At 46.0% G+C, this 13,268-nt stretch overlaps 1 protein-coding gene across 1 annotated transcript; it reads right to left on the minus strand.

Annotated features, from left to right (window-relative positions):
- Nucleotides 1-480: 480 nt before the first annotated feature.
- On the minus strand, nt 481-12,981 carry ELOVL3 (ELOVL fatty acid elongase 3). Its single transcript, XM_008709955.2, has 5 exons — nt 12,879-12,981; nt 3,828-4,505; nt 2,495-2,626; nt 1,668-1,819; nt 481-1,406 (listed from the first exon to the last, which is right to left on the minus strand). The coding sequence occupies exons 2-5, from the start codon at nt 3,926-3,928 to the stop codon at nt 979-981; spliced, it is 813 nt and encodes a 270-aa protein (XP_008708177.1). The 5' UTR covers nt 3,929-4,505; nt 12,879-12,981; the 3' UTR covers nt 481-978.
- Between the last annotated feature and the right edge of the window lie 287 nt (nt 12,982-13,268).

The raw sequence follows: 13,268 nt of genomic DNA on the forward strand, positions 1-13,268 counted from the left end.
CCATTTTCAAAGATAAATGAAATAAACGTGCGCGGACTGCCAAAGGCCTGATGATTCAGAGTTGCGGTTGAGCCCCCCCTCTCCTCATACTCCCCCACGTCTAAAGGAGAGCTGGGTCTACAGGAAATAAATGAGGGCCCGGGCTTCTAGGGCTTCAGTCCCTTCTCAGCTCCCAACACCAGGATGCTGCAGCTGGGGGATCTCTGGGGCAGAAGGGGGGCAACTGCGTGCGAGTATGTAGGTGTGGCTTAGGGACAAGCTACTCTGCCAGCGTTGGCCAAAGCTGGTGCTGCGGCGCCACCTCGTGGTCTCATGGAGGATAGCCGGAAGGTCTGGTTTGGAACGCTTACTTGCGGGTGTCAATCCTGCAACTTAGGAAGCCTATGACCTTAGATAAGTTCCACCGCCTTTGTGCACCTGTTTCTCACTGTTCCTATGAGGGGCTTGGGTCTCTAATAGCAATAAAATTGTGGTCTGTAACAGACATTTATTAAGTGCCTACCAGGCCTAGAATTCTTATTGAGTGTCTGTGTGTGTACCTCTCATCTTTCCACACACCTTCTTAGGCTTCTCACTCAGTGATCATCCTGCTGCCAGCAGCCCTCTGCCGTCACAGCCATCCTCTTTCCCCAAATCTCAAAACCCCAAAAGACTTGTTGAAATCTTTAATTTAAAAATGGAGCAAGAAGATTTCTGGATAGAAATACAAATAACTCAGCTCTGGGGATCCTCCTCAGTTCTACCCCCATCCCAGGCCTTGCTTGGCCTTCACATTAAAAATAGAAACATCAAAGTACTAGATTACACCCCACCCACGGCTGACACTTCTTGTCTGACATAACTTCCTGCCACCTTGGGGCACAGATCCCATGGGAAAAACCATGCAGGGAAGGCATCCAAGTCATTCTCCCAAACCTAAGCTCAACCCCTCAGTGCCTTGGCAGGGAGAGAGCCTGGGGCTCCTTTTTCTCCAGCCCTTCACTGACTCTTGGTCTTGGCTTTGACCTTGGGCACTACGTAGGTCTGGTGGAAGAAATGGGCAAAGAGGATGAAATAGGTCGCATACAAGACAAAGGACCAGAAGAAGTGTTCCATTGTGGTGTGGCATCCCTGTTCCTGTCTCCAGATGTAAGTTAGGATGCCAACAGTGGCTCCCATAAACATCTGCAGGATCTGCAGGCTGGTGATGAGCATGGGTAGCCACGTGGGAGACTTCACTTTGGCAGCCCTCAGAGTGTAGTAGATGTACATGATGGCATGCACACCGTAGTTCATGGTCATGAACCAGCCGCCTGCAGGCACCTTGTTCTTGTATCCAAAGCTCGTGTACACTAGCACTGTGCTGTGGTGGTACCAGTGCACAAAGATGAGTGGCCGCTTACGCAGGATGATGAAGGCCGTGTCTCCTGGGAGATGGGGAGTCATAGCTGGCATACCACCCAGTGTTGGGACCACCCTCCGTGACGGATATAGGGACATAGGTGGAATTCTCAGGGCATGGAGAAGGGTCTTTATGGCAAATAATTTAAAGAGGAGCTTGGGTAAGAGGTGTCGTTAGCACCCAGGGGTGGGGAAGGGACTCTCCATGTGATGGGGGTGGTGGGGGGGGGGCCCTGAGGAGGGATGTGGTTGACTGGGCACCAGAGAGACAAAGCCTTGCCACTCACCAAGTTCAATGATCTTGCTGAGAACAAAGAGGCAGGACCAGAATCTGATTATGGGAGTGTTGGTGAAGATGGAGAAGCACACGGTTTGCTTTAGGCTCCCCCTAAGTATCAGGGTACCCATATGGCCCCATGTCCTCAGTGCCCCCAGGATACTGAAATGGGACAGAGGAAAAGGGTGTAAGGGTTATCCCCAGGAACCAATTCACCCTTCCCACTTGGCCTGGCAGGTCATGGCCCCAAGCTCCACCACTTCCCCCGTTCCAGCAGAATATGTCACAGCTTCTGAGATCTTGGGGCCAGGATCCAACCAGTAATCTAGAGGAGATGAGGTCTGGGGAAGGACCAGGGAATGCTGGAGGATGAGACTGAAAATTGAGTTAGGGACTAGGTTTCTTGGGATGGGTAGGAACCTGGGAGGGGATGGAAAACAGGATTGGGGAGATGGAAGGAGTTTGGGGGATGAAATATGGGAAGGAGGGGCTAGAGAAGTTATTGGAAGGTCTTGGGAGAGGGTGTTAGATGCTGAGAGCATTAGAGGCTGGAGAAAATTGTTAGAAGGACATGGACTCCATAAGCACAAGAGGACTCATGAGAGAGAGCAGAGGTTGCCAGTATGGGGCCTGGGGAAGAAGGAAAACAAGGTAATATGGGAGGAGGATGGAAGCTGGGGAGGGAGCTGGAACTGAGAAAATGGGTTAGGGAGAAAGCTAGAGGGCAACTTGGGGCATTGACTCAGTTGGGATTTCCAGAAAACTTTTAGGGATAGAGTGAGGGTCTAGGGTCTACAGGATAGGCATGGAGTGGAGATGGGGGGGGGTGGTTCTTACCTGAAGATTGCAAGGCAGAAGGACCAAAGGATCAGAGGCCCCTGCAGGCTGAAGCCCTTCCGCGTCTTCATGTAGTTCTGCCCCACAAAGATGAGCAGCAGGTAGACCAGAGCTATGGGGAATGAGGTTGCCCTGGCAGGCAGAAGGCAGAGGGGATGGGCTTATGGGTGGGTGCTGGTTAAAGGAATGCCCACTTGTCTCTCAAGATGAATGCTCTGGGTTGGAGTCCCAGCTCTGCCACTTACTAGCTGTGTGACATTGGAAAATAATTACTTAGTTCTCTCAGCCTCAGTTTCCTTATTATGAAGGAGAAATAACACTCTTCGCCTGACAGTGTTAAGGTATATAAAGTAATTAGCACAGGGCAGGGGCTGTGTTCAAGGTTTCTGTGATTATTGCTCTCAGCTGTGAGTGAGTGACAGCTGCTGGTCCATGCCTAGAACCAACCCAGGGCTCCGGTGTAAGAAGAATGCGGGGGCGCCTGGGTGGCACAGCGGTTGGGCGTCTGCCTTCAGCTCAGGGCGTGATCCCGGCGTTATGGGATCGAGCCCCACATCAGGCTCCTCTTCTATGAGCCTGCTTCTTCCTCTCCCACTCCCCCTGCTTGTGTTCCCTCTCTCGCTGGCTGTCTGTCTCTGTCAAATAAATAAATAAAATCTTAAAAAAAAAAAAAAAAAGAATGCGGCAATAGTTTCTGCCTGGTTGGGTCATGGCAAATTAGCTGGAGCGCAAAGTCAGCCCACAAACACCTCTGAGGAGCTTTAGGGCAAAGTCAAAGAGCCTGGGTAAATCTTGAAATAGCTCCCCCAACTGTGTCTCCTCCACAGCGGGGACAATGGAGCATTTGGGGAACAACGTGATAATTGTGAAGGGCAGACTGTCCCTGGGCACCAGCACTATGCCCGCACGCCTGCACACACGGCCACAAAGGAGAGAGGAGAGCCGTCTATAAGGTGGGTGGGAGTAGGTATTCAGATCAAACCCTTCCTCAGAGATCATTTCTCACTACACTCTTTCCCCTCGGTTTCTGTCTCCTACTTTCCTCAACCCACTTTCTTCCTTTCTCCCTCCCTTCCTTCCTTTCTGCCTCTTCCTTTCTTTCTTTCTCTCATTCGTTCTTTCTTTCCTCCAGATCTAATCTCTTTGAGATGCCACGCTAACTGCACCTTGGACAACAGGGATATGGAGCCGGTACAGGGGAGCCCGATACCTTTGCTCTTTAAGAAAATCATTGCAGGTATCTAGTGTCTCTTTCCCCACCCCCAACCCACCCCAAATAGCAGTCATCAAGGTCAGGACCCTGGCATAGCCTTTCGCCTTCCGCAGGTCTCACCAGTACTCCTCCAAAAGGGGCCTCATGTCGTGGAACAGCTCGAAGTTGTAAGGCTGCAACATCTGCTCTATTTCGTCCGAGACATTCGTGGCTGTGACCATTTCGTTCTGCAGACGTCGAGGTCCGGAGCTTGAGAAGCTGGGCAAGAGCTTAGGGCACCGAGGATGGAGAGAACTTTGGGGCAGGACCAAACGCACGCGGGACCCAAGGAACTCCGCGGCAAGCGAGGAGCGTCAGATTCAGGCACGTGCTCCAGTCAGACTACTTCCACCGCCGCCGCCACTGCGGTATATGAAGCTGAATTGCTAAGCCGCGGCCGGGCGGCACGCGGCCCCTCCCAGCGCCAGGCCGTTATCCAATCTCGACCAAGATAAGCCCCTGTCCTGCCCCTGGACCGCAACTCGCTCTCTGATTGGTCATCCTTCAGAGAGCCTCCCCCAAGTGCTTCTCACACCCCAACCCAAATGCCTGTGGTAGGATCCCACCACGCCCACTTTCCCATCCTTTTCTCCCACACCTCCGTTCCCACCTGCTTGGCTTAGCCACTATGGCCTTGCCAGTACCCCTACAGGCCTGTCTTCCCCTGGTACTGCCAACCATAGCCTTTGCCTCAGTTCGCTTTAATCCTGACCTACCTGGCAGTGAGGAGAGAGTGGAGGTGTCCTCAGCCTCTGATACCTGCATTCAGAAATTCGGGTGTCAGTTTCCCCCCTCCATGAGACCCTGGGAAACCGAGACCCCGGATGAAGACGAATGCCCCATAGTCCCATCTGCCCTCTTTAGGTCTGTCGTTGTGGGTGGGAAGGAGACTGCTTTTAATATTTTTTTTTAAGATTTTATTTATTTGAGAGAGAGAGAGAATATGAGCGTTGGGGAGGGGCAGAGGGAAAGAGAGAGAAGCTGACTCCCTGAGTAGAAGGCAGTTGCTTAACCACTGAGCACCCAGGTGCCCCGAATTTTAAAAATCTTATCGTCAAGGTTGTTGATGTTGATGTTTGGGGAGATGGTTGTTGAGGCTGTTGCGGATTCTTTACAGTTTCCTGAATTCTTGAACTGCTCCAGCTTGAAACCCAGTAATAACCTTGGAGAGGAAATGCGGTCACCCTCTGGGCTTCTGGGGTTATTGTCTTCAGGTTTTCTGGAGGCCTTCTAGGGTTTATAGAAGAGGAAATGCAGTGCATCTCCCCAGTGTCTTACTAGTCTCTCCCAGTTTGTGCTTGTCTAATCAAACCTATTTTTTCCTTGCCTAGGTACCCAGCCCCAAAGAAATATTTTTAAGCTTTTAAGGCCTTGTCTGTCCCTAATGTCTCTCCTAGGATGTATTTATTTGTTTGTTTGTTTATTTATTTATTTATTTATTTATTTATTTATGATTTTATTTATTTATTTGACAGAGAGAGACAGCCAGAGAGAGAGGGAACACAAGCAGGGGGAGTGGGAGAGGAAGAAGCAGGCTTCCCGTGGAGGAGCCTGATGTGGGGCTTGATCCCTTAATGCCGGAATCACGCCCTGAGCCAAAGGCAGATGCTTAACGACTGAGCCACCCAGGCGCCCCTCTCCTAGGGTTTATGAAAGTGAGGGAGAAATACAAGACTTGAAGACAGTTTGAAATAAGATGGGGATTTGCAAAACAAGGGCCAAGAAACATAAATATAAATATTTAAAATCGGGACATGGTTATAAATGTCTATGTGCAACAAAGTGCACAGGCCCCAGAGCCTGAAGACCTGGGTAGGAATCCCAGTTCCACTTCTTTGAACCTCAGCCACTGTCCTGCCCATGCTATCTAAATGACCCTCAAGTGTGTCCCTTTGTCCCTCATCGCTCTCACCTAGTTGGCTCTCGCTACAGCAACTACCTTCATCATGTTAACTGGTTGCACCACCTCCTTCTCTAATACAGTGCTTCTCTCTCTTCATTGTATTGGAATTGGAAATTCCTAAACCTGGCTGATTGTGACATTCCTGAGCCCCAGTCCCAGAGATTCAGACCCAGTAGGTGGTCCTAGACCATATTTTGGAAACTATCATTGCCCTCTCATCTAAAACCTAAATTGGAGGGGCGCCTGGGTGGCTCAGTTGGTTAAGCCTCCGCCTTCAGCTCAGGTCATCATCCCAGCGGGGAGCCTCCTTCTCACTCTCCCTCTGCCCCTCCCCCTGCTCATGCTCTTCTCTTGCTCTCTCTTTAATAAATAAATAAGATCAAAAAAAAAATCTAAATTGGATCATGCTGCTTTCCTGCTTCAAACCCTTCAGTTTTCAAACGCTTGACTGCTCCATATGTAGGCTGACACTCAGAAGGTGATTAGTGCATATTTGATGGATGAATGAATAAATGGAAGAATGAATACTAAAAGAATAATACAATCTAGGTGTTACAAGACCTGGATTCAAATCTCAGCTTCACCATTAACTAGTCATGTGGTTTAAGGCAAGTTATCTAACCTCTTTGAGACTCGAATTTTTCATCAGTAAAATATAGACAGTCATACTTGCCTGCTTACATCACAAGGTTGGGGGTCAGTATACAAATCATATAATGTCAAGGAAAGGATATTGTGGATTAGACAGACACATGGAAATGTCAGGGTGAATCATTTTGGAAGGTTTACAAATGCATATAGCGTAAGTATAGTTGGTCCTGAGTTTCGCTCAAACAAAGATATTTTACGTTGTCTTTCCCTGTGAAGTTTAAAGATTTTATTTTTCAAAGTTTTTTGGAAGAAGTGGTATTCATTTTTTAAAAAGATTTTATTTATTAAATTTGAGAGAGAGAGAACACGCAGGGGCAGGGGTGGGGGGCAGAGGGAGAAGGAGAAGCAGACTCCCCGCTGAGCAGGGAACCCCAATGCAGGTTCCATCTCAGGACCCCAGGATCATGACCTGAGCAGAAAGCAGACACTTAACTGACTGAGCCAACCAGACACCCCTATTTTTTTTAAAGATTTTATTTATTTATTTGAGAGAGAGAGAGAGCACAGAGGGAGAGTGAGAGGGAGAAGCAGACTCCCTGCTGAGCAGAGAACCTGTCCGGAGCTAGATCCCAGAACACTGAGATCATGACCTGGGCTGAAGGTGGACGCTTAACCGACTGAGCCATTCAGGCGCCCTGCCCCTATTTTTTTTTTTTTTTAAGATTTATTTATTTATTTGAGAGAGAGAGAGTGCACATGTGCACACAGAAGCAGGGGCAGGGGGAGGGACAGAAGGAAAGAGAGAGAATCTCAAGCAGACTCCCCTCTGAGCATGGAACTGAATAGGGAGCCTGATCCCAGGACCCTGAGATCATGATCTGAGCCGAAATCGAGTCTGACGCTTAACTGACTGAGCCACGCAGGCACCCCTAAAGATTTTCTTTTTAAGTAATCTGTACACCCAACGTGGGACTTGAACTCACAACCCCAAGATCAAGAGTCACATCATAAGGGGCATGATTTCTTGATGAATGCCTTTTTACCCCACTAGTCCTGGAGCTCCTTAAATGCAGGGAATATGTCTATTTTGCTCAACATCATTCTCCTAACACGGGGACATACTAGGTACTCAGATAATATTTGCTACATGACTGATTGGATGGCTGAAATCCTCAGCCTATAAATCTGGGTGACACTCTGTTTCTCTAGGATAAATACACACCCCAAGCTTGTCTGGTCTTCTGGCTCTTGGCCTCAGCTTTCTCATCTGTAAAATGGGGATAATATCTACCTCAGAAGGATGTTTATGAGGATCAAATGAGATCATATATGCTAACGAGCATTATACAATGTAAAGTGTTAAGCAAACATCAGTAATTATTACCAAAAAAGGTACATTTGTACAAATTTCAATTCATTTTTATTTTTTAACACTTTATTTATTTACTTGAGAGAGAGAAAACACAGAGGTAGAGTGAGAGGGAGAAGCAGACTCCCCACCGAGCAAGGAGCCCAACATGGGGCTCGATCCCAGGACCCTGGGATCATGACCTGAGCTGAAGGCAGACGCTCAAGCGACTGAGCCATCCAGGTGCCCCTCAGTTTCTTTTTAATAAAACTGAACTAAATTAACTTAAAAGGAAAGTCACGATCTGGTGACTGGTTGCACAATGATGTGAAATGTACTTAACAATACTGAATTACACACTTAAAAATGGTTAAGATGGTAAATTTTATGTTACATATATCTTACCGCAATTTTTTAAAAATTTAAAGGAAAGCTATAAAATGGGAACAATTTTAAGACAAAGAGTTAATGTGCATACTACCTAAAAAGCTTACCCTTAGTCCTATCTCTGACCTTTGGTCAGTGGCTAAAAACATAGATACGCTCATCTTATAGACTCCAGTGTCTCCAGATCCACCTGTCATTAGCTTCCAGAAAGATCTTCCTAAAACACACGTTAGCTCATGCCATTGCTCTTTAAGAACAACAACAACAACAAAAAATTCTCAGGGCAAAGGTCAGAATCCTGAGGTTAGCCTTGACTCTTCCTTTCCAGCCTATGTTCCATCATCCCCCCCCACTGCCCAGCATTCCAAATTTTAGCTTTAGAAAAGTCACAATTCCATTACACAAGTACTATATTTTATTTTTTTTCAACCCCTTCACTTCTCTCCACATTGTTCTTTCTCTCCAGACATCTTCTCACCTGGACAAATCTTACTCTTTGTTTAGCCTTAGCTCTAAAGGCACTTGACCTGCAAAAGCCTAACCTGCTTCAAACAGAGTCAACCCCTTCCTTCTCTATCTTCCACCCACAGGACTTTGCCCAACCTGCCTGCTGGTATTCTTCTACCAGTGGAGTAAAGTTAATTATATATTTTCTATACTACCTGGCTCCCCCACCCTATCCCAAATGGTCATTTTTGTTAGGGCACTCATCCTTGAGGGAAGCACACAGCACTTGGCACATGGACGGCACTCAAAATATGTCTGTTGCTTTGAATTGAATAGGCATCTAAGAGGAAATACAAACAGTAAACATATATATATATATATTTTTTTAAAGACTCAACTTCCTTAGTAATTATGGAAATGCAAATTAAAGACTATATGTATAGTATGGTCCCAATTAACAGCCATTAAACCAAGTAAAAATTAAATACCCAACGCCAGTCAAAGCCCTGGAAAAAGATACATCCATACCTGGCTGGTGGCCAGGTAAATTGTCTTAATCCTTCTAGAAGCATACTTAGGTAATACTTAGCAAGAGCCAACCGGTATTCTTTGACCCAGTCCCTCACCTAGAAATTTAAATCCCAATGATATAGGCCAAAGGAAAAAAAAAATCTCTATGTACTGAAACACTTACGTCGGTAGGTGATTAAATTATTAACCACTTCACAGTACAAAACAGCTTACAGCTACCAGAACATGGAGAAACATGAACCATGTTTGTAAAATAATGTGAAAGAAAACAATATTTAAAACTGTATCTAGGGGCGCCTGCGTGGTTCAATTGTTAAGCAGCTGCCTTCTGCTCAGGTCATGATCCCAGAGTCCGGGGGTGGAGCCCCACATTGGGCTCCCTGCTCATTGAGAAGCCTGCTTCTCCCTTGCCCACTCCCCTGCTTGTGTTCTCTCTCTTCACTCTCTGTCAAATAAATAAATAAAATTAAAAATAAATAAATAAAACTGTATCTATCCTGGGGCGCCTGGGTGGCACAGCGGTTAAGCGTCTGCCTTCGGCTCAGGGCGTGATCCCGGCGTTCTGGGATCGAGCCCCACATCAGGCTCTTCTGCTATGAGCCTGCTTCTTCCTCTCCCACTCCCCCTGCTTGTGTTCCCTCTCTCGCTGGCTGTCTCTATCTCTGTCAAATAAATAAATAAAATCTTTTAAAAAAAAACTGTATCTATCCTATTACCTCAGTTACCTAAAAGTGATGATGTTTTTATTTTTTTTAAAGATTTTATTTATTTATTTGACAGAGAGGGAGAGAACAAGCACAAACAGGGGAAGGGGCAGGCAGAGGGAGAAACAGCCTCCCTGCTTACGGGGAGCCTGATGTGGGACTCTATCCCAGGACTTGGGATTATGACCTGAGCCGAAGGCAGACACTTAACTGACTGAGCCACCCAGGTGCCCCAGTGATGATGTTTTTAAAGACTGAATGAAAAGAAACACTAAAATGTGAATCATTTGATGGGGTGGGTGAGATTATAGGAAAAAAAAATTAGAAGTATTTTAAATTTCCTTTCGGAATATTTTAAAATTGATGTCACAAGATTTTGGAATGCTACACATTCAGGGGAAAATGCTTTTAATGATGTAGGAAGTGCTCTGGATGGAATGTAAAATTTTAAAAATGTAGGATCTGAGACTATGTATAGTATGGCCTCAGATTTGTGGAGCAAAAACATGGAGGACTGCAGATAGAAAGAATATTTACAAGCTTTCTCTAGAGGAAAAAACATGGAAGAAAACCATGCTGAAAACCAACATTGGAAGGAAATGCACCAAAATGCTAACAGTTTGTCTGGATGGTGGAATATGGGTGATTTTAAAATTATTTTTATAATCAGTAAATGTTCAAAACTAATAATAGATGACTGAAATCTCTTGGGTTGAACTCCCTCTTTCGGGGCACCTGGGTGGCTCAGTCATTAAGCATCTGCCTTCGGCTCAGAGCCTGATCCCAGGGTCCTGGGATCGAGCCCCGCATCAGGCTCCCTGCTCTGCTGGGAGCCTGATTCTTCCTCTCCCACTCCCCCTGCTTGTGTTCCCTCTCTCGCTGGCTGTCGTTCTCTCTCTCTCTCTCTCTGTCAAATAAATAAATAAAATCTTAAAAAAAAAAAAAAGTCCGTCTTTCCCATGGGTTCTGTCACTGAACTGGCTCTTCTGCTCCTTCCTTCCCCCACCTCAGAGCCTGCATATCTGTGCCAGATTATCTCCTTTCCCCAGTATTTTTACTGTCTTGGTTTTGCTTCTATATTTCTTCCTATGCCTTTGCTGGTTCTTCTTCCCATACTTCCTACCTCTTTAACGCTATTGTTTCTTAAAGTCCTGTCCCTGTCCCTTACTCCTTACTGCGTACTCTCTTTCCTGGGTAATCCCCTTTCATGATTTCACCTGTTAACTTCTATTTGGCTGACTCCAAACTACATATCTTCTATCTTGACCTCTGCTCTCTGTTCTTGCTCATATTTCCAACTTCCCCCTGGACTTCTCCACCTGGCTGACTTGAGTTACAGACAGCTCACATCCCGGTGTAGAAACCCAGCTCACTTTCTTCCTAGACCTGTTCTTTTTGCGGCTTTCCCTATTTCTATTTAAAGTCACCACCAGGCTCCCAGGCTAGGCAGGTCAGGATACATAATTTGCGAGGCCTAATGCCAAATAAAAATGTAAAGTTCCTTGTTCAAAAATTAGGAAGACTCTCAAGATGGTGACAGCAGAACATGAAACCAAGTGTAAGCCACTTCTAAGTGCGGGGCCCTGTGTGGTTGCACAGGTTATGCACCCACGAAGTCAACCCTGTGCTGAGGCTGAACTCTGGGGGTCCATCTTTGATTCCTCTCTCCTTTCTTTTGGTTTGGTTGACAGGGTATAGAATGCATCCACTCACAAAGATGGGAAATAACGGAAGAATAATAAATTTGAATAGTGGGATGAGAGGGAGTTGAGTACAGTCTGGGCCCTATGAATGCAAGGAACAACTAGATCAGAGGATCCAATAACCAGTTGTCTAGAACTCAGGTGGTCAATCTGCCTTCAACTCAGGGTAGAGGATATCACTGAACTGGCTGTGGATGAAATTAGCCAAGGAGAGGTCAAGCAGGGCCTTTCAAACTGGGGTCCATAGACCATTTACACTGTCATCTCCAGCTTGTTAAAAATGAAGTCTCCTGGAGCGCCTGGGAGGCTCAGTCGGTTAAGCGTCTGCCTTCAGCTCAGATCATGCTCCCAGAGTCCTGGGATCGAGCCCCACGTTGGGCTACCTGCCCAGGGGGGTGCCTGCTTCTCCCTGTCCCTCTGCTTGCAGCTCACCCAGCTTGTGCTCTCTCTCTCTCTCTCTCTCAAATAAATAAATAAATAAATAAAAATCTTTAAAACAAAATGAAGTCTCCTGGGCTTACCCCAGCCTTCTGAATCTGAATATATTTAGAGATAGGTAGGGCTTGGGAATTATAGTTTCAACAAGCTTCCCAGGTGATTCTTTTGTGAACGCAGGAACTGTTAATGAGAGTCAAGAGGCTACAACCCCAGGGATAATATCAATATACAAGGTAGTGGATTTCATAATTTTTTGCCCGAGACACAAAAGGAGAAATATATGTTACCTTATAACTCCATACATATACATGGTTTGGAGACAACATCTTTCAAAACATACACACCCTTTCCATGTTGTGTGTCATATTTTTTTAAAGATTTTTATTTAAAATATTTATTTATATTTGTTTATTTATGATCCCAGGACCCTGGAATCATGACCTGAGCCAAAGGCAGATGCTTAACCGACCAAGCCACCCAGGGGTCCCTATGTCTGATATTTTTATTCCATTGTATTTTATTATTTAAAAATGCCCATCATGGGGTGCCTGGGTGGCTCATCTGGTTATGCATTTGACTCTTGATCTCAGCTCAGGTGTTGCTATCTGGCTCATGAGTTCAAGCCCCGAGTTGGGTTCCACCCTGGGGGGAGGAGACTACTTTTAAAAAAATGCCCATCATGACCCACTAATAGGCTGCATCTTGTGATATGAAAAACACTGGTTAAGGAGTTAACAGAGGGAGAGTGTGTTGCTGGGGGCCAGGAAAAAATAAATCTAAACTCTCCACAGGTTCTTCAGAGTCTAAACTACATTCCAAAGTTTCTGAGAGCAAGCCTGTATCTGAGTCATCTTTGAAGAACGCTCAGTTCTTCACTTGTTAACTGCTACTGGACAAATGAATTCATAGAGGCCATGGCTCCACCAAGAGCCTGTAGTGAGCCCCGCTGTCCAAGCCGCCAGCCCAGGTCAGAAGGAGGCTATGCAAGATGGAGCAGCGCCAGCAGACGTAGGTGCTAAAAGGAAGGCTGGAAGTGGCTAGAAAGAAGCTGCCGTGGCTTTGGCCGTGCCATCTGCTCACCAGTCCTGCTAAGGATTGTCTCTGTCTTACGGGCTGCACCTGCCTTTCTTCTCAAGGGCCTCCCTGACCCCAGCCTGTCTCACATCCACCTACTGTTGACATCACCAACCTTAAAAAAAAAGAAAGAAAAATATTAAGCTAAGTGAAAGAAGTCAAACGCAAAAGACTACATATTGTGACCATTTATATAAAATTCTACTTATTTGAGTCCTTTCTCTTTTTTCTTGGTAAGTCTGGCTAGAGGTTTATCAATTTTTTAAACATTTTTTATTTACATTCAATTAACATATAATATAGTATTGGTTTCAGAGGTATAGGTCTATGATTCATCAGTCTTATGTAATACCCGGTGCTCATTACATCACATGCCCACCTTAATGTCCATCACCC

This window comes from Ursus maritimus, unplaced genomic scaffold (assembly GCF_017311325.1).
Source record: "Ursus maritimus isolate PB19 unplaced genomic scaffold, ASM1731132v1 scaffold_7, whole genome shotgun sequence".
Taxonomy (NCBI): Eukaryota; Metazoa; Chordata; class Mammalia; order Carnivora; family Ursidae; genus Ursus; species Ursus maritimus.

What these genes read in the sequence shown, in the direction of transcription:
- ELOVL3 (XM_008709955.2), bottom strand. Translation starts at nt 3,928, where the DNA reads ATGGTCACAGCCACGAATGTCTCGGACGAAATAGAGCAGATGTTGCAG. An exon ending in CCCCTTTTGGAGGAGTACTG is followed by an intron (nt 2,627 to 3,827) that starts GTGAGACCTGCG and finishes TCTGCCTGCCAG; the next exon opens with GGCAACCTCATTCCCCATAG. An exon ending in TTCTGCCTTGCAATCTTCAG is followed by an intron (nt 1,820 to 2,494) that starts GTAAGAACCACC and finishes GTCCCATTTCAG; the next exon opens with TATCCTGGGGGCACTGAGGA.